General features: G+C 37.3%; 1 protein-coding gene across 1 annotated transcript in view; it reads left to right on the top strand.

Annotated features, from left to right (window-relative positions):
* The window catches only part of Pkhd1 (PKHD1 ciliary IPT domain containing fibrocystin/polyductin), a 428,039-nt gene that overhangs the window by 403,944 nt on the left and 4,734 nt on the right, over nucleotides 1-19,361 (top strand). Inside the window, exons 63-65 of the mRNA XM_057751507.1 lie at nucleotides 4,712-4,819; nucleotides 9,316-9,474; nucleotides 14,659-14,778. Coding sequence (XP_057607490.1) covers nucleotides 4,712-4,819; nucleotides 9,316-9,474; nucleotides 14,659-14,778 — 387 coding nt within the window. The remainder of the gene's footprint in view (nucleotides 1-4,711; nucleotides 4,820-9,315; nucleotides 9,475-14,658; nucleotides 14,779-19,361) is intronic.

The following is a 19,361-nucleotide window of genomic DNA, read 5'->3' as shown; positions in this document are numbered from 1 at the left end:
CTACCTTTATGTATGTGAGTATGGGGTTTTCCATAGGACACTACAAGTGACCACACCTCCAAAGAAAAATCACAGTGCCTCCTCTAGTAGTGATCAACTGCCAATAACTCCTCAGCCAAGGGAAGGTACTTGTGAGCCCCTTACCCATACAAGCTGCTTGGTCTTGTGAAGGTATCTGTGAATTCATGAATGTGGTTCTAGGTCATATCTAGAAGAGAGCATTCCCAATACTCCTCTGCATCTTCCAGTTATGACCTTCTTTTGCTCCCTCTTTCATAGCATTTCCTTAGCCTTGGTGAGGATTTAATACAGATGTCTCACTGGGGGATGAGTACTTATGGTCACTTATTCTCACTAATCTACATTTAGTCCTGCTCACTGAAAAAAGAAAGCTTCTCTGAACAAAGACAAGAACAGCTCAATCTATGAGTATAATTAGAAATATTTATAAGGTTGTTTGATAACATGAACTTTTAGCAAAGAGCAAGTTTCCCCATAGTGCCTATGACCTTCACAACCATGGGCTTTTGATCAGGTTTGTATCAGGCATTAATTCCCACATGTGTAACAGACCTAAAATTCATTTATAAAGTGGTTGGTTATCCTTTTTCTTTTTCTTTTTTTTATTAATTAATTAATTAATTTAATTATTAAAGATTTCTGCCTCTTCCCCGCCACCACCTCCCATTACCCCCCCTCCCCCAATCAAGTCTTCCTCCCTCCTCAGCCCAAAGAGCAAGCAGGTTTCCCTGCCCTGTGGGAGGTCCAAGGACCACCCACCTCCATCCAGGTCTATTAAGGTGAGCATCCAAACTACCTGGGCTCCCACAAAGCCATTACGTGCAATAGGATCAAGAACCCATTGCCATTGTTCTTCAGTTCTCAGTAGTCCTCATTGTCCGTTATGTTCAGCGAGACCGGTTTTGTCCCATGCTTTTTCAGACCCCGGCCAGCTGGCCTTGGTGAGTTCCCGATAGAACATGCCCATTGCCTCAGTGTGTGGGTGCACCCCTCGCGGTTATCCTTTTTATAGTCATGCCACTATTGCAGCAGTAACTGCATCTTATTTGGCAAGTCATTAGTGTAGCATGAGGGTCTAGGATTGGATAAGACCATTGATATCTGTTTCTGTGCAGCAGAGGTTTCCAAAAGAACACAGGCAGTTGTTAATGCTCTTCCTTACTCAACATAAACAAATATTAAGATCTTACAGCTACACTACATAGTTTGATTGGATGAAATAGAGAAATAAATCTTAAAACAATCAGGAAATTCTTCCCTGATGGCTAATTTTCAATAATCCCATAAAGTGCTATGTTGTACATTGTCATAACTGCTCATATACACATGCATTTGGTGAAAATCTACTCATAGACAGGTTAGATGTACAGTTTCCCCTCACCCTTTTCTCTTTGATAGAGTTGACATGCATATTGACATCGCATATTTTGCTTTGGGTCATTTCCTTATACATTTCATAATACAGTATGAAAGTCAGATTTAAAATATCAGGGGAAAAGTTCAAAGATGCCTTGTGCCGTTTTTCTAGAACAAACCACACGCTGGAAACATCAAGTTAATAAGCAATTCATTGCTGGGAAATGCAAAATGTAAACATTGAAAGCTGTATTAAGACAGAGTTGTGAAGTTCCTGTTTGGATGCTGCTGTTCTGTCCATTGCTCAATGCCATGTTGTTGTTGTTGGTGGTGATGGTGGTTGTATTTCAGTATAGGTAGTACTTAGGATATACAGCAAATCAGCTTCTAATCAGAAATAAAGATATCCATTTTTTTTCATATTCAGTATCATCTACAAAAGATAACCTCACATAGTACATGATTGGTGGAACTTACCTGCCTCCACCTTCTCTAGACCTTACTCATATCTAGTTTTCACTTATATTTCATTCTGTATTTATTCTTTGTTCTCTTACTAATGCTTCATTCCCTTCTCATACTGCACAACTTATCAGTCCTACCCCTCTAATACTTTGTATCTTGTGTATACTCACTGCCTTGGTTATACTCGACAAGTTTCCCAGTACTATCCAATCTTTAGACTCTATGCTTTGTGCTTTTCTAAAAATTCTTCCAAAGCACCCTTCTCTTATGTACTTTCATAACTATCTTAAAATAATATTGTGATTATGAAATGTGAATGAAGCAGGACAAAGTTTGTCATTTTGTTTTAGTAAATACTAAGACATGCTCAATCCAACTAGCCTACCTGGGATGATATTACTACTATGGCCTTTTTCAGGATAGCCAATAGAAAAGTTGATAGAAATACTCAATTTTTCATGTGTGTGATGAAACAGGACAAAAATTATATACTTTTGTGTTTTTATAATGCACACACACATACACCTTTATTTCCTATTATTGAAGTATTTCTCCTTAACTTCATAAACAATGGAAGTTAAACAATTTTGAATGGATTTACTAACTTACTTCAGGTAATTTTTAGAGGTAAAAAAAAAGCAACCCATTGAGATATTCTCTCTGCGAAATCTTCAGTCTTTTATTCTGTATTTCATGGTCTTTGTTTTCTGTTCTTGTCCCTACTCAATGAAAAACATGTCATTAATGCAGAACAGTGAGTTCATATACAATGGCAATTAATTTAAGGGGTCTCCCTGGATCTTCTAAAACTCAAATGAATCACAATTGCAGAAAGATAATCTATACATTTAAGAATATTTTCCCACTATTATTGATATATCAGTTGGCTAGCATGTTTTCCAAGGAGTGAGTTGGTGATGAAAGGTGTGAAAGGAATTTAGAAACCATATACTCTGCATCACCTAGGTGTGATTTCTTGGTGGCTATATAACCCAATTTCAGTGCTGTTTTCAGCCTGCCTTCATACTTCAACCCGAGGTCTCTCAGTCAGTACCTTGTTAATACCAGCTTGCTCAGGGAGCCTCTCAACACATTTGTATATTTTATAATAGCCATTCCAAAGCTATGATGGACCCTGGAGTAATGTACTGTACTTGGCAGCAAGTGCTTCCGCTTTTGGGCACATATGCTTCAAATCTGAAAATATCATAGATATATATGGGAATCTTTGTGGAGATCTGTAAGGCAAGCTGGTATTTAACGCAAAAGCAAACCCATTTGGAGCTAAAGCACTTTCCATTAGGCAGTTTGGCGGCTGTTCTATGAGGCAAACCCACAGTGCTCGACGGACACATTTCGATTAAATGCTGCTTTGCATTCTTCCAAAGATGGGAACAATAAGGACGTTTGTCAAAGGAAAAACTGCAGCAAACGATTTCATGTTGAACATCTGTACTCCGCAGTTCATTATTTGCAAGAGTTTATTGACCATAATTTTGATGCATATAGGTTTTAAAGAGTATAAAGTACATTTATCTTAGGCGCCTATCATTTATTTGAGTCTTGGCTTATTTCTTTTTTCATTTTTCTAGGCATTTTATTTATCTTGGGACTCTCAAGAGATGAAAGAAAATATGGTTTGTGTAAAGAAACTTTTAGTTAGCTCTGCAAAACTGATGAAGAAAGACATTGTTTTCATAAAAGGGACTGAGCAATTGAATTGAAAAATGTTAACGCTAAATGTACTAAATCTTTATGATTCTTTTCAGCATTAGACATCACAAACAAATTCATAAACTTTAAGATCACACTTTTAACTCTTTGTCCACCACGGTGGCGTTTTCAGAGAGAAGTGTAACAGCTATTCACTTGAAAAGTAATTTAGGTGTAGTAAATGTAAGGCAGTTTATGGTATAAGGATGTGAGCTGGAGTTAAGTTGCCTGCTTTAACTTCATGTCTGAGGACTTCATTAGAAACCGTAAGCTTTGCATTTCTTCTTTTAAACCTTTTCTTTTAATTCAGAGAAACTAAGTCCCGCGCAATCCATCTTGCTAAAGCAGTGTACTATTCCATTAATGGTTTGATGACATGTTGTTTTCATCTGGATGTACTAGCTTAACTCTACAATTGCATTATTGCAGATTCCCTAGAGAGATAGAACCCCTGAACTAATGGTTCTCAACTTTCCTAATGCTGCAACATTTTAATACAGTTCTTCATGTTCTGATTACCTCCAAACACAAAATTATTTCTTTGCTGCTTCTTAACTGTTATTTTGCTACTGTTATGAATTATAATATAAATAGCTGATATGCAGGATATCTGGTATGTGTGACCCTTGTGTGGGTCATGACTCACATGTTGAGAATCACTGCCATAAACAAATAACAGAATTTATTTCTTGATGATGCTACAGTTTGAACTCAGCATGTTTCATATGCTAGACAGGCATTCTACTACTAACCTATAAACCCAACCACATGATAGAAATATATCAAGAAAGTAATCAAATGCATAGTTGTAGTTAGGAATATAAACTTATAATAAGGTATATTTGGGGCTACGATCTTACCATAAATTATATAATTAACTTAAAAATATTTATTATAACATATTGCATAGTGTTTTTATATAGACTGTAGACAGCTATTTATAAAGAACAGTGTTTTGAATATTATGGTTTCAGTAAATTTTGTTTTGAATTATTTGGTTCCAGTGTTTGTCTAAGAAAAAAAGGATAGATACTATGATCTTTTAAAATACTTTTGAAACATTTTGCTTTATTATTCAATTCCCTGATTCAAGAAAAGACTTAAAGATATTGTCCTTGTTTGGTAACTATCACCTCAGTTTTCTATTTGTTTATAGGGTGCACCAAGGCAGAAACACAGGATGGCTATGTGAGCTTCTCCAGATTGGCCGTCTTGATCTCTGGGTCCAACTGGCGCTTTGTTTTCACTGTTACGTCCCCTCCAGGTAATTTCAGGCCTGTGTTGTCTTAAATCTGTGTTTTCTGAAAAAGCAGCCCTTCTCCTTTGTGACAGGAATGGCCCCTTTCTTGAATAAGAAGCAATAACAGTTTAGAGAAGACGTTGACTTGGCCAAACCATCAAGTATAAGACCTCCTTTGAAAATCAGGGTTCAAGGGGTACTTAATGAAAAAGACTCTAAATGTACATTTTCCTGTAGGGGCTAACATTTATGTCACATCTCCCTCCTTTCTCTCTTTCCCTCCCTTCTTCTCTTTTTCTTTCTTCTATGTGACTTGCACTCATTAGAAATTCATGAGACAGTTGGGCTGTTGAATATTGTGGACCCAAATTTGGGTCCTGTGTCCCTCATCATTTTTACATGGAAAATGGAAACAAGACCTGTTGACATTCCAGTACCTGAAAGCACTCATAGAAGACATAGGTAAACTGTAAAATGATCCAGTTACCCTTTAGAAGATGTTTGAAAATGTCTCTCTTCAAATATATCTAATGTGTCTCAGATGGAAATATATAATGAACACTTGACTATAAGTAGTTTAATTCATTAGGAAAGAAACCAAGACAATAGCAATGGCATTCTAGAAAATATTTGATTTAAAATATTATGTAGAGACATCTAGAGAAGCAATTGTTAGTGGAGATAGAGAAAGAAAGACATAATCTTTGAGTTCATGTTCACAGATATTTTTTATATTTTTACCAAACAAAAATCATTTGTAATGTACAGATCTTCTCCAAAATAACAAATCAAAAAACCCTGAAATGATAAACATTAGCATGTACTTGATAAACCCAGATACTACTATTATTAAATAATTGTCAAAGCTAGGTCTGTGAGACAAAGCTCTGCATAAAGAGATTTTTATAAGATTTAAATTAAAATAGAAGCTTAAAAGACAAAAAAAAAAGAAAGAAAAGCTCTTGTTTGTTTATAGCTTGTGTGCTAGGTTCCCTACTAGAACTTGAGTTTTTTTTTTTAAATATTTATTTATTTATTATATATACAATATTCTGTCTGTGTGTATGCCTGAAGGCCAGAAGAGGGCGCCAGACCTCTTTACAGATGGTTGTGAGCCACCATGTGGTTGCTGGGAATTGAACTCAGGACCTTTGGAAGAGCAGGCAATGCTCTTAACCACTGAGCCATCTCTCCAGCCCTAGAACTTGAGTTTTTGAGGGACAGAAATTCTGCTTAGGTACACATATTTGAGTAATATATCCCCAGAATATGGAACTATCTAGCACAAAGAAGTATTTGCTAATGGAAAACTGAGTACACTGGGATTACTTTTAAGATTATATTGTTAAAAATATCTAAAAACTGTGGATCTCTGTATTTTCTATTAGTTCCTGGATGAGGCTCTCTGATGACAATTAGGGTAGTCACAAATCTGATTATGAGAGAAGACCAATTCAGGCACCCTCTCCACTATTGCTAGGGTCTTAGGTGGGGTCTACTTTGTAGATTCCTTCATCTATAGCTAGAGAGCCTACATGAGAACTGACCTAAGCCCTCTGCATGTGTGTGACAGTTGTGTAGCTTCGTCTGTATGTGGGACTCCTAACATTAGAATCAGGAATTGTCCCTTGTGCTTGAGCTGGGAACATTTCCCATGATGGGTTGCCTCACTCAACTTTGATGCAGAAGGAGGAGCTTGGTTCTGACTCAACTTGATATGCCATGTTTTGTTGATGCCCATGAGAGTCCTTCCCCTTTCTGAATGGAGACAGAGGAGTGGATGGGGGAAATGGGAAGGAAGGGAAGGGGAAAATAAGGAAGGGAGCTGTGGTCAGAATGTAAAATAAATGAAAAAATTTAATTAATAAAAAATACATGAAAGCTAGGTGCTTCCACCATGAACTTCTGTTATCTCTCAGATTCCAGTTGGAATTTCAATGAAATGGACTTATCAGCCATTGTTGATGTGGTGATGATGGTGTTTTACATATCTTACAGATTAATCTGTATCCCTGTGACTCACATCACTTCTCAGCCTAGAATCTTCCCTTTATTATAATCCATTACAGTCAGAATGCTAGCTAGAGTGTCTTGACTGACATTTAATGCCTGTGAAAAGTTCCCTGGCTTTCAGTACTTTACCTTAATTGCTGTCTTCTCCTGCTTTTGTTTATGAATGCCCTGCTCCTTTGAAGTTTCTTCTGGATTATTTTTTTTTCCTTCAGAATGCTTTCCGTGATCACATTCATTTGTGTTATTTTTCTGGAGTGTATTGCATTCTGATGTTTTATAAATATTTGTTATATGCATATATTGCATTATTTACTAGCTCCTACATATCTTAAATAAGAGCAGGACAATTAGTGTCACTATCATTAATAAAAATGGGTAAGAGAATTAAGAATTTTGGCTGACTTCCTTGAGCAGCTAGTAAAATCCATTCCTCCATTTCTGGGGTAATTGGCCTCATGCAGATGCTCACACCAAGAACGTATTTGAGAATAAACAAGGTGAGTTCAACTCAGACCTAAGCTATATGTTTGCACAAGAGAGCCACTGTACCTGATGTTATTACAGCAGCTCTCTGAGCCCTGAGGTGAGTCAGCCCAGAGTCAAGACATCCAACATCTAATCTAACTGTTGCTTCCCAAGCAAATTGTCAGGCACACGCATGGAAACTACAGGGAAAAAATGCATGCTATGTCTTTGAGTAGAGAAAATAACAATTTGATTAATTTTTGTGAGATAGAGGTTTGTTTTGAATTAGCTACTTGAAAAAAGGCCAGCTATAACTCATGATCACAGCAAATAGTCATCCTGATTTTTCATTTTTAATATTTAATGTAGTTGAATATGGCAATACATAAATATAAAGCATACTATGTGGTAAATTCTGATTACTGTCCTTTCATATAATTGTCTTAATAATTAATGCATTCTCCTTCTGAGACTATAGACAAGTTTGTTTTAAAAGTTACTTTTCAAATTTACTTGTCGTTAAATGGGTTATTTCCAGGTACTTATGACTTGAAGTACTTGTATAGATTACTGTACACAGCAAAACAATCAAGATACAATAATTTTTATTATTCCTCCAGGAAGTTCTACCCTGCTTGTGCACATAGCTCAGCCTCCCGCCCACTGGCAAACACCAGTGTGTTCTGTAACCATAGTTTGGTCTTTTCTAGAATGTTGTATAAATGGAATCATACAGAGTCTGCTCTGTAGACATCATGCTCCTTCAGTACACCGCATTTGATATTAAATTTAGTTATTGGAGGTGATTTACCATCCTCCACATACCCATCACTTCCTCACTTTTTCTTTTGTGCTAAGTGAGCAGAGTTGATTCCATGGATCAACCATTTTGTTTATGTCTTCTCCTTTTGAAGGACATTTGACTGAGTTTGGTCAGTTACCAAAGAAAACTACTATAAACATTTGCATCTAGATTTTTTAAATGTTCCTAAACAAATTCTTTTGTGTCTTTTTTTATACACAATAATGGAATGAGAACAACATTTTTTTTTAATCTACTGAAAATATGTGGTTTTAGGCATCCTCTCTCTCTCTCTCTCTCTCTCTCTCTCCCTCCCTCCCTCCCTCCCTCCCTCCCTCCCTCCCTCCCTCCCTCCCTTTCTCTCTCTCTAAGTAGTTCCTCGGTTTGCCCCATCACCCACAGCCACAGAAGCAGTACCTGCAGCTGCCCACTAGTTCCTGATAAGAATGTTATTAACTTTGGGACTGTTAGCACCATACGTACAGAACCTGTGACCTTGTGTGAAGAACACTGTAAGCAAATTCAACAAACTCCAAATTTTAAATTCGTTTATTTGTTTGGGTCTATATAAAACCATCCCATCTGGGATAGATAAATGGCTCAACCAGTAAGACCATGTACTGCTCATGAAGAGCACTGGAGTTTGTTCCCATTATCAATTTCAGACAACTTACAATTGCGAGCAATTTCAGTTCCAAGAGATCTGGTGTCCTATTCTTGGCTTTTGCTAGCACTCACACACAAGTGCACAAACACACACAGACACATACACACACAAAAGAAAAAAATCTTCTAAAGTACTCTCCACACTCTGTGTGCTTTGAGGTGGAGAGTTGTGAGCTGTAGGCAGATTCCAGATTCCCATTATTTAATTTTTATTTATTTGTGATGTGACTATTATCAAAGGGAGTAGTTCTATCCATTCCACCATTTCTGAAGCAAAGAACATGTTTCTTCTAACTAGGCCATAAGAGTGAATGAAGTTATAATTTAGCAGTGACAGAGAAAATAGGTCTGAGCATCAAATTAAGGACTCGGAAGGGTTTCTTAACACGATAGGACAGAACTGAAAAGTTATGACTTCTTATTATCATCTTAGACTTCTTCTAGAACATAAAAGTTAAATTTATCATTGATTCATCGGCTTAATAACTTTAAAGAAATACTTTTCATATGCCTGCTTTGTGCTATATATTGATATCTTAATGTGTTATTGAAACTTTTTTTCCTTCCCAAACAGGTGCTAATTTTACAGCTCGATCCAAGACCTTTGCTGTCTTACCAGTGGCCCACAAGGAGAGATCCACTATCATCTTGGCCTTGTCCCTGTGCTCTGTGGTGTCATGGCTGGCTCTGAGCTGTCTCATATGCTGCTGGTTCCGGAAAAACAAAAATAGAAGTATGTAGTTCAGAGGAGGGGGGTTGATGAAAATGTCTGAAGTAATGTATAATATATTAATGATTTGTCTGTCTTCAAAAGAAATTTTATGTCATTTTGGGATTTATACGACTACATGGAATCCACTGTTTCAATTAACATAATAAAGATGGGCACTGCCTGATCTTTAATATTAACAATTACATTAAGTTATTACATTTATTGATCAGGCTCTAAGTGTATTAGATCAATAAGTTTATTAATTCCTTAAACAACTTATTGGCAGAGGTAGTGATTATTATTCCTACAATCTAGGTATTGAAGAGTGAGATCCAGTAAGGGTAAGTAACTTGTGTATTATCACACACCACAGAAAAACCATGTGACTTGTTTGCACAACCTCGCCTTTGCAAGTGACCCTATCAGAGGCATGTTAAAGAGCTGGGTTAGGAATGCAGCTCGCAACATACAATGGTGGCCTAGCGTGAAGGAAACCCTGAGTTTGATTCTGAGAACCTCATACTACTGGGCACAGTGTGTCACATCTAAAACCCCAGTACTCACATTCCTGAGGTGGAGACAAAGCATCACATGTCCAAAGTCACACTTCGGTACATAGCCTTCCGACTGTGTTGGGTACATAGCTGTTAGAGTCAAAGAAGAAAAACACAGAGGCAAACTCTCTGGAAGGAGGAAAGTCAGTGTGGGTGAGAAGATACAAAAACCATGTACCTCCTCGATCATTTCCCCAGAGGCAGAATGTCATGTTTGTAAGTTAATACACACTCCGAGGGGAGTCTCGGGTGCATCTTCTTAGCATTCTTCTCCTGTTATGGCAAGAAAGACAGGGAAAGGTGGCGGATAAGTTATTGAAAAATCCCTTCCTGACACCCAAACCTCACACTGTGTACCTCTGAGTATCCCGAAAAAACAGTAGTGATGTGAGCAGCCAGCATGAAACCTCAACCTTAAGCAGTGACTACCTAAAAAGTTTAACAATGAGTAAGGCAACAGGAAAAGATTCAAATACAGGAACCCCATGGGATGTAGCCAGGCCTGATTACTACAATGACCACTGTGTTTGGTCTTTCAAGGGCTATTTGAGAGAAGGCCAGCATTAATTGATAAATACCATATCTGACAGCCTTCAGTCTGGAGACCCTGTCTCTTTCTCCATCCTGGTGACCAGGACTGGAATAGCTACTAGCAAAATCTTCATCCACTAAAAGGGAGTAGAGTCCCAAAGGGGTTCTGAACTGTATTGCCTGTAATGTGTTGAACTACAGTCTCTATTTTGTTTAGTGTTTAAACCTGCAGTTAGTTCTTTCTGCATTTGTGCATATTTATGTGTCTATGTGTGCATTTATGTATGTAAGCATGTTTTGAGTATGTATGTGTGTACATGTGTATATGAGTGAGGATGTGTGTTTGTGTATGTATGTGTATGCTTGTGTATGTTTCCATGTGTATGTGTGTTCTTGTAGCTATGTATGCATGTGTGTTTGTATGTGTTTGTGTATATATGTTGAGCATATATATTTATATATGATATTTTCTGGTTTTAATGTAGATTATCATGAACTTTTGTGTCATATGGTCTTGTGAAGTAGGTTGTATAATTCTCACTCTAAATTTAATACCTAATTCCACTAGCCACTCGCAAGCCATTCACAAAGACTTGTGAATTTTATCACTCACTTCTAGAAGAGGCTTCTTCTACAGTTATCAGTATATAAGTTGTCCATCCTCGTCCCTTTCTGTTCATGAAACCTGTCAATATCTGTGGATACATTTCTCTGTAGTACATCTTTATTTTTCTAGGAGGTTATAGACATGTTTGAAAATTATGAAACGCTTGAAAGGACCCTTAGTGAAGATTACAGTAGTTAATCTAAAGTGCTTCCTTATATAATATGTACTTTGTGCTTTTTGAACCTAAAATTAACAATCATTGATTTCTTTGAATAAGAGACATGCTCTTTCTTAACATCCTAGGAGAACATAATTCTTCGACTTAATGATACATTTAGTTTTCAATTCTGCTTTGTCTCATTGGATTGTGATTAATTACCGAGAAGCTAAGCAGTTTTTTTATGTATGTGTTCTATCCATTAGTATTTCCATGTAAGAAGTTAGAACAGAGTATTTAAATGTTACCAATTAATTTACAAAAGCATGAGTTGCTTATAAATGTAATTAACCTTTTTCTTTAAAATACTGAGTGTTCAAAGCATAGTGAAAACTGTTGCATTCTTCTAAGCCCCTCTATTGACTTCCTAATTAGACTCTTTAGCCGCTGCAGTGTTAATAGCATGATGGGCATATTTATGTTGAGCTTGATGAAGACAACCAGCCACACATAGAAAAAGAATAAGAATCACGGTCGACTTTGGGGCGTTAGATACAACTTTATCATATATCTAAACTTGACCAAGTGAGTTTGTTTTGTGTCTTTTGACATCCATTTTAAAGTACTTTTTGTGTTTTATTACCCCAAAATAGTAGTCTCCTTTGCAGTTTATTCTTTATAAAATATTCTTATCTTATACTTTAAATGGGGCTTTTACCCATGCATGAGTTTGAAATATTATGCCATGACCCCATGAATATCATTTTAGTAATTCAGGCAGGCTTCTAAATGTTGACAAATTTTATTCCACAAATTAGAAAGAATTTTTGTTAATATCATCATGAATCATGAAGATTTAGAAATTGTAGAGCTGGAGAGATTATTCAGAAGCTTAGAGCATACACTTTTCTTGCAAAGGACTCAAATTTGATTCTCAGCACCTACACCAGGCAACTAGAAATTGCCTGTAACTCTAGCTCGAAGGGATCCAATATCTTTTTTCTCTTTATACACCTGTACATAGCCACATACAGATAAACAAACATACACAAAATTTAAAATGATATAAACATTATAAATGGATTCTAAATCTGTAAAATTCCTAGCTATTGATGCATTTCCAAAAACTCTAAGTTTCCAGTGCACTCTGAATTTTCACACTGACAACTGATATAATAGCAAATCACAATTGATTTATACATCTTCTAACTTCTAAAGTATGCAAAATTTCTTTTCTGGTGATTCTTTCTAATTATTTGAGTAAAAATTGTGTTTTGTACAACATCAGTTAGTTCAGCCTGAAGTTCAAACACGCAATTCTGTTTCCTTTAGAGAATTGTTTCTATGCATTTTGTATTGCATTTTTATGTGTGTGTGTGTGTGTGTGTGTGTGTGTGTGTGTACTCACACATGCATATTTATATGTGAAAGTGTCAGGGTAGACCACCCATAGGGATCATGTGGAAATCCTAGAACCTCCTATGTATGTCTTCACTTTCCACCTTGTCTGAGACAGGATCTCTTATTGCTGGCCACTGGATCTGCTGAACCAGCTGGCCTGTTGTCTTCCTGAAACTCTTCTGTTTCCACCTCATATCTTAATGTAGGAGTGCAGACATTCCATATATGTGATTACATGTCCTGCTTTTGTGGACTCTGGACATTGGAATTCACATCCTCACACTTAAGTGGCAAATGTTTTATCCTGAGCCAACTTGCCAGGTCATAGATGTATTTTATTGTTCACATTTATCTGATGAATGAAGACATCAAAATGAAATGTCCTTTTCAGTCAGGGATAGGTGGGGGATCTTTTTTTTTTTTTTTTTTTTTTTTTTTTTTTTTTTTTTAGCCCAAAGTACATATCTGCTTGTATTATGTGAATGTACCAATGTTGATTTCCTTGTTTTGCTGCTATGTTAGTCAGTTTCAGGTTACTACTATGACGTTCTTGAAACAGCTCCTTTAAAACACAAAAGGTTTGTTTAACTCATAGTTTTGAATATGCAGTGAGGAAGTCCTGTTAATGTGGACTGTGGTCAGGGCTGCTGGTAGAGCCCATCATGATGGGAGCATATGAGTGTTCACATCTGGGGCAGAAAGAGAATGGGACTGGAAGTGGGGATCAAGTCGTACAGTTCCCTTGAAGTGCATGTTCTTAGTGGTCTAAGGATGGAAGCCCCATTTAGCAGCCAGTATGTGTTGACAGAGGTTTCTGTCCCATCCAGTCCCACAGCCATTCAGTCCCAAAGAAACACACAGAAGTCTACATTAATCATAACCTGGTTGGCCTGATAGCTCAGGCTTCCTATTAACTAATTTTTACATCTTACATTAACCCATTATTCTTGTTTGTATTAGCCACGTGGCTTGGTACCTTTCATCAGCAAGGCATTCTCATCTTGCTTCCTCTCTGTCTGGGTGGCAGCTGCAGACTGGCCGTTTCTTCTTCCCAGAATTCTCCTGTTCTCATCACCCCATCTATATACACTTCCTGCCTGGCTACTGGCATTTTATTAAAATGCAATTGTCAGGATGAAAGACCATTGTCCCAACAGCAGGTATGTTTAATTGGTGGGCCATGGACTGACTGTGACCACACACAGCTAAGAATAGTTATGACTATAACCCAACACAAAGTCATAAAACTACATAAGACTTTTTTTTTTGATATTTCAAAACACTTGTTTACATGGCCCTCAACACTGAACTTTGGAGATGCCAATGTTGTATTTCACAGTTGTAAAGATGGGTAAATTATAAAGCTTTGCCCTCCCCAAATAGTGCCTTCCTGTCCAAACAGGTTAACAGTGAGTGAAAATTCTGATATACTCCTTGTAAATTTCTTGGATGCTTCCATTGAATCTATTATTTACTTCTAATTAATTAATTTGCTGTTGAACCAGTCTTGTCTAGTTGACAAGACATAAGCTATACTGTTCAAAATGCAGTAAGTATAGTAATGTTTTAAATAGCTTCCATCCTAAATATCCAAAATATTATGTCAATGTGTAGTGGATATAAAATAATTGGATATTTTGATTTTTCTCCAAATCAGGTGTACATTTTCTATTTACAATACATCTCAACTCAAGCTAGCTATGTCTCAAGCACTCCAAAGTAATGTGTGGCTGATTATGTATCAGATAATATAATTTTATATCATAAAGTCAGGGATCCATGCATGGGTGTTTATATAATCATTTCTTAAGCTATAGGTATATTATATACATCCTGTTAAATATAGCATACAATGGGAAGAGATAGGAGTGACAGAAATTCCTTCACATTTAGGTCCTTCTTATAAACAAAATTGTGTTTTAATCTGACAAAACAACTTTTTTTCATCAACACAGAAATAAAACCTGAAGATATATCTGAATCCCAGGCTAAGGATCAAAAGAACACCCATAACTCTTCCAAACACCGAGGACTACAAGTAAAGACAGCAAAAGAAGACACCATGATGAGGGGGGGTAAGCATGAATCAGTGAAGACGACTCTGGATTAACAATGTTCCTCCTTCCCTGGTGTCAGGCTATGAAGGGCTTTAGTTTACAGCCCCTTCTTTGTTTTTTCATTACTTTTTCTTAATTAAATAATACCCCAGTCCAGGAAGACACAGGACCCTCGCATTCACTCAGCTAGTAGCCAGTTATTCGAACTGACATTTATATATCTTTTCGTAGAAAAAGATTATTGGTTTCACATTTGAGTTTGTTTAACAGAAAGAAGGGAAATCCAGGGTATAGGCATATAATCTTCCCCTTAGCTGTTGCAAAGCTGCCAATTTGGCAATATTATTGAGTTTGGAAAAGCAGAGAGTGTAGTTGCCAAATGCCCACTGTGCAAATTAGATTTAGTGTAGAACCCTCAAGAAGTGAGTCAGTATTGCTTAACCCTGCTTTGTTGTTTCTTGGTACTTTTAGCAGTGTGTATCATTTGCTGTGCTGTGGTATGTGTTCGTACTTGTCCCACAGCTAAGTTACCATTAGAACTGATATAAAGCAGAGAAAGTGAAGCCATTGCCTCAACGGAGTGTCTGGCTTTTAGCCTACTGAGAGGGAACAATGGGAATACAGTAACCAAAGCATATGAGCTTGCCAAGTATGAACACAGTGTATGAAAAGTATTCACATAGTTTCCATGACTCTAAAACATTTAAAAACATATGTTCTAAATAAAAAAAAACAATTCTAGTTTTCCTATGAGTCAAATAACATGTTTTCTAGTAGAAAAGGATTACCAGTTTTACAGTTCTGAGTTCATTTTGACCAAAATCTGGCAGTCTGAAATTATATTTGAATGAGCTATTCAGTTGTGTGCTTGCAGGTGTGTGTAGCACAAACAACAAAAACCCAGGCGCAGATATTGGGGTTCAGTCTGAAGATTAGGAAAGCAAAGCAGCCAAACACTAGAGATGCCTTTTACCTCTACCAAATCTTCATACTAAAAGTGCGAGATCCTGTCTCCACAAATCCTCAAACTCCACGCTCCAGTGAGTTTCTGTCCCTTCCCCTTTATACTCCTCTCTCTGCCTAGCCATATTGCTCTTATCTACACCCCTCTAGTGCTGGGATACTGGGTTTAAAGGTGTGAGCCACCACACCTGGATCTGTTTCTGGATCGATCTTGTGTAGCCCAGGGTAGCCTTGAACTCACAAAGATCCATCTGTTTCTGTCTCCTGAGTCCTGGGATTAAAAGTATGTGTCACCCTTCCCTGGCCTGTATGATTGACTAGTGTAGCTGTTTTACCCTCTGATCTTCAGGCAAACTTTACTTGTTAAAGCACAAATAATATACCACTCTAGGTGAGCACATGTGTGTGTCCATGTGTGTGCTTACACATACACAGACAAGTTTTTTTGAATGTTCCATTTCCCATGAAGGAAATACAATTTTTATTTTTTCAAAAGTAGCCAGCTATATAACTACGTGACTCATAGTCTTTCAAACTATTCTACATAATAATAAAAATGATAATAAAAATTAAAAATAATAATAATAGGAAGTAGGAGGGAACTGGGGATGTGCTAATATAAAGAATGGAGCAACGGAAAAGAACACAAGAATTCTTTGTGAGTTCCATAGTGATCTGGGTTACCCACCTCTTGGATGGGAAAACCTCTGTTCTCTATTGTACGCAGCTCAGGGTTCTGTTTGAAACTGCCTTCTGATTCTACCAGCTCCTCTTCAGCCACATTCTTCAGCCACTGATTGGGGCCATGCTGTGCTTGCACCTAACCTAATATGGTCATCTACATGGCTCATAGCCTCCTTGCTTAAGTTAATATTTCAAACACTCCACAATGCCTGGGTTTTATGGGGCAGCTTATTAATAAATTATCATGAATGAGACAAGGAATGAGGTTTCTGGGGATCAGTTTATACTGAAGAGGTGGGATTGAAGAAGCCATTTTATTAGGACATCCAGGTTAAAAATAGATGTGTTGTCTGAGTCCTCCCTGAGGACCATCCTAGGTTTGTTTCCTTATCTGCAAAGCTTTTTCTGGATTATAAAAACAAAACTGCCTAATTATTAAAAGCTTTAAATAATTTGTTTTTTTCCATGATTTACATAACATTTAGCTTTCCTTTTCCCTCTGTGTTTTTAAACTTTAGGCATTTACTAATAAAGTGGTTGGTTTTCTCACCTACCCTTGCATTCCTTCAGGAACAACTCCCTTAGCACTGGAGATCATGTCGACGGTAGGGCTGAGTTTAGATATAAAACTCTTTATGTCACCACTACTACCACAAACCATGTGGATGCAAGAATGGAAAAAGGAGTGAAGTGTGAAGATGGAGCCCGCAGAACGCACCACTGCCAAGGGGTTCGACACACTGACACTCTTTCCAAGTTCATCTATAAGGCTTCTCTTCTACTCCTCAGACTTAACTGGTCCCCACTGTCAGGTGGGGGAGCAGAAGAATGTGACAAGCGAGGGAACAGAACCACAGAGTCGAACAGACTGGGTTTTGTTCTGAATACATTCTTTGACAGACTTTCTGTCCTCAAACTTAACAACTAGCTTCCCGAAGCCTTACAGTTTCTAAATTTGTAGAATTGTCATAATAATACTCTGCACAGTTAATTTGTTACACAGATTCTATATCAATTAAGAAAATTAGCGCCAACAAAGATCACAGGACAAATCATAGGACACAGTGAGTTAACCATGTGCTATGCATTGTTGGGGTTTCTCATCACTATGCATCATTCACTGATCAAACTGAACTAGGAGAGCCTAACTCCTTGTTAGTTTGCTCACAAACTCTGCCCACTGAGACAACAGGTGCTATGCATTATTCTTCATACAGCTTTTCCTAGGTTCTTCCTTTGAATAAAAAGGGAATGTTTTCTGTATTGGATTAAGACACACTGAGTGTGTGCCTTCATTATAACACCCATGGCCTTGAGAAACTCTTTGTAGGAGTGACTGTCTCAGCCACAGCAATCTGGTCCCTTAGATATGGTGACTAACTTATCATAGTCTTAGAGAGAAGTGTCTCAGTGGTAAAACTAATGGGAGTATGATCCAGTCATTCCCTCCGTGCCAGAATTCTGGGGAAGGTTAGTTACATTTGCTTTGAAGGACATTTGCAATATGTGAAGAAAAATTCTCACGAGGCCTTAGGAAAAATCAGAACACTGTTGGTAGTGTATAGAGACCAAGGATACTAGAATGTTACATAATTCTTGGTGTCAAGACCATAACAGAAGCTATCTGGTTCAATATGGCAAGAGCATCTTTGCTAGACTTGGGTGAGAACCCAGTTGAATGAATGATGAGTGAAGTTTAGTGTCCTTCTCACCATAATTAAATATTAATTACAACATCACATCTACTAAATATTAACTTATACATTCTTTGTGTAATTTCAAGGAGATGTTTTCCGGTCCCCTGTCTTACATCAAAAATTCTAACATTTTGGGGGCCCAATTTTAGGGACAATTAGAGAGGGATTTCAGTCAATAAGTATAAAGAAATCACAACAAACTACAAAATGTAGATATGGAACTAGGTGCTAAGGTGGAAAAGAGTCTTATCTCAAATGACATAGCTAGCCCCTCTAGGTTCTAATCGTATTATACTGTTTCAGATCTCATTTGTTAGGGGCCAGGTTGTCCACTGCGCAGACACCAGTTTTTAGAAACACCAGAGAAAGAGTCTTCCATTGCCGTGAAAGCTCAGACCTGAAGTGTGTTTTCTCTGTCCTCTTGTTCTCTTACACTGGTTAATAACACCCGAGTCTCCCAGGCGACACTCCTCAAAGTTCTGTGTCTTTCTTACTTCAGACTTCCTCACCTTCCCTCTAGCTTGACTGCTGGATTTTATCAGTTTGATTTCTTTTCTTGTGCTTGATCTACTATTCTTTTGCTTCATTTCACGATATCCTTAATACAGTCACACTTACTATCTTGCGGTCTGTGTCTTCTCTTCTCCTGCCTCTTTACCTTCAGTGACAGCATCCTCTGTGTACAAAAAAGGCCTCCCTTCTAGAATGTTCTCATATGTATCCACATCTCTAGCTCCTCACATTTCTTCAAATTTAAAATGAATTAATTTTCACACCCCTTTATCTAGAAGTAGCTACAACACTCTTCTCTTGGCTACTTAATGCAGACTTATTTGTGTCTATCTTATTTTCTGATATAAATTTATATCTTCTCTAAGCAGAACTTTTTTACCACAGTAATTATCATATTAAAAACCACTGGAAAAGACAGGAGAGTACTTTAAGACATTTCTCTAAGCCCACAGGTAAGGGTAACTGTATTTGAAAACCACTGACTAATAACTTCTCTATGTCACATAAAAAAGGGAGTAAATAGGGGCTGGAGAGATGGCTCAGTGGTTAAGAGCACTGACTGCTCTTCCAAAGGACCTGGGTTCAATTTCCAGCACCCACATGGCAGCTCACAACTGTCTGAAGATCCAGTTGCAGGGGATCTGACACCTTCACACCAATGCACATTAAATAAACCATAAAAAATAAAAAAAGGGAGTAAATATTTCCCACTTTAAAAACATGAATAAAATCTAGTGCCTATTT

This window comes from Chionomys nivalis, chromosome 19 (assembly GCF_950005125.1).
Source record: "Chionomys nivalis chromosome 19, mChiNiv1.1, whole genome shotgun sequence".
Taxonomy (NCBI): domain Eukaryota; kingdom Metazoa; phylum Chordata; class Mammalia; order Rodentia; family Cricetidae; genus Chionomys; species Chionomys nivalis.
Note: the sequence above shows the minus strand (reverse complement) of the source record. Positions and strands in the feature narration are given on the sequence as shown.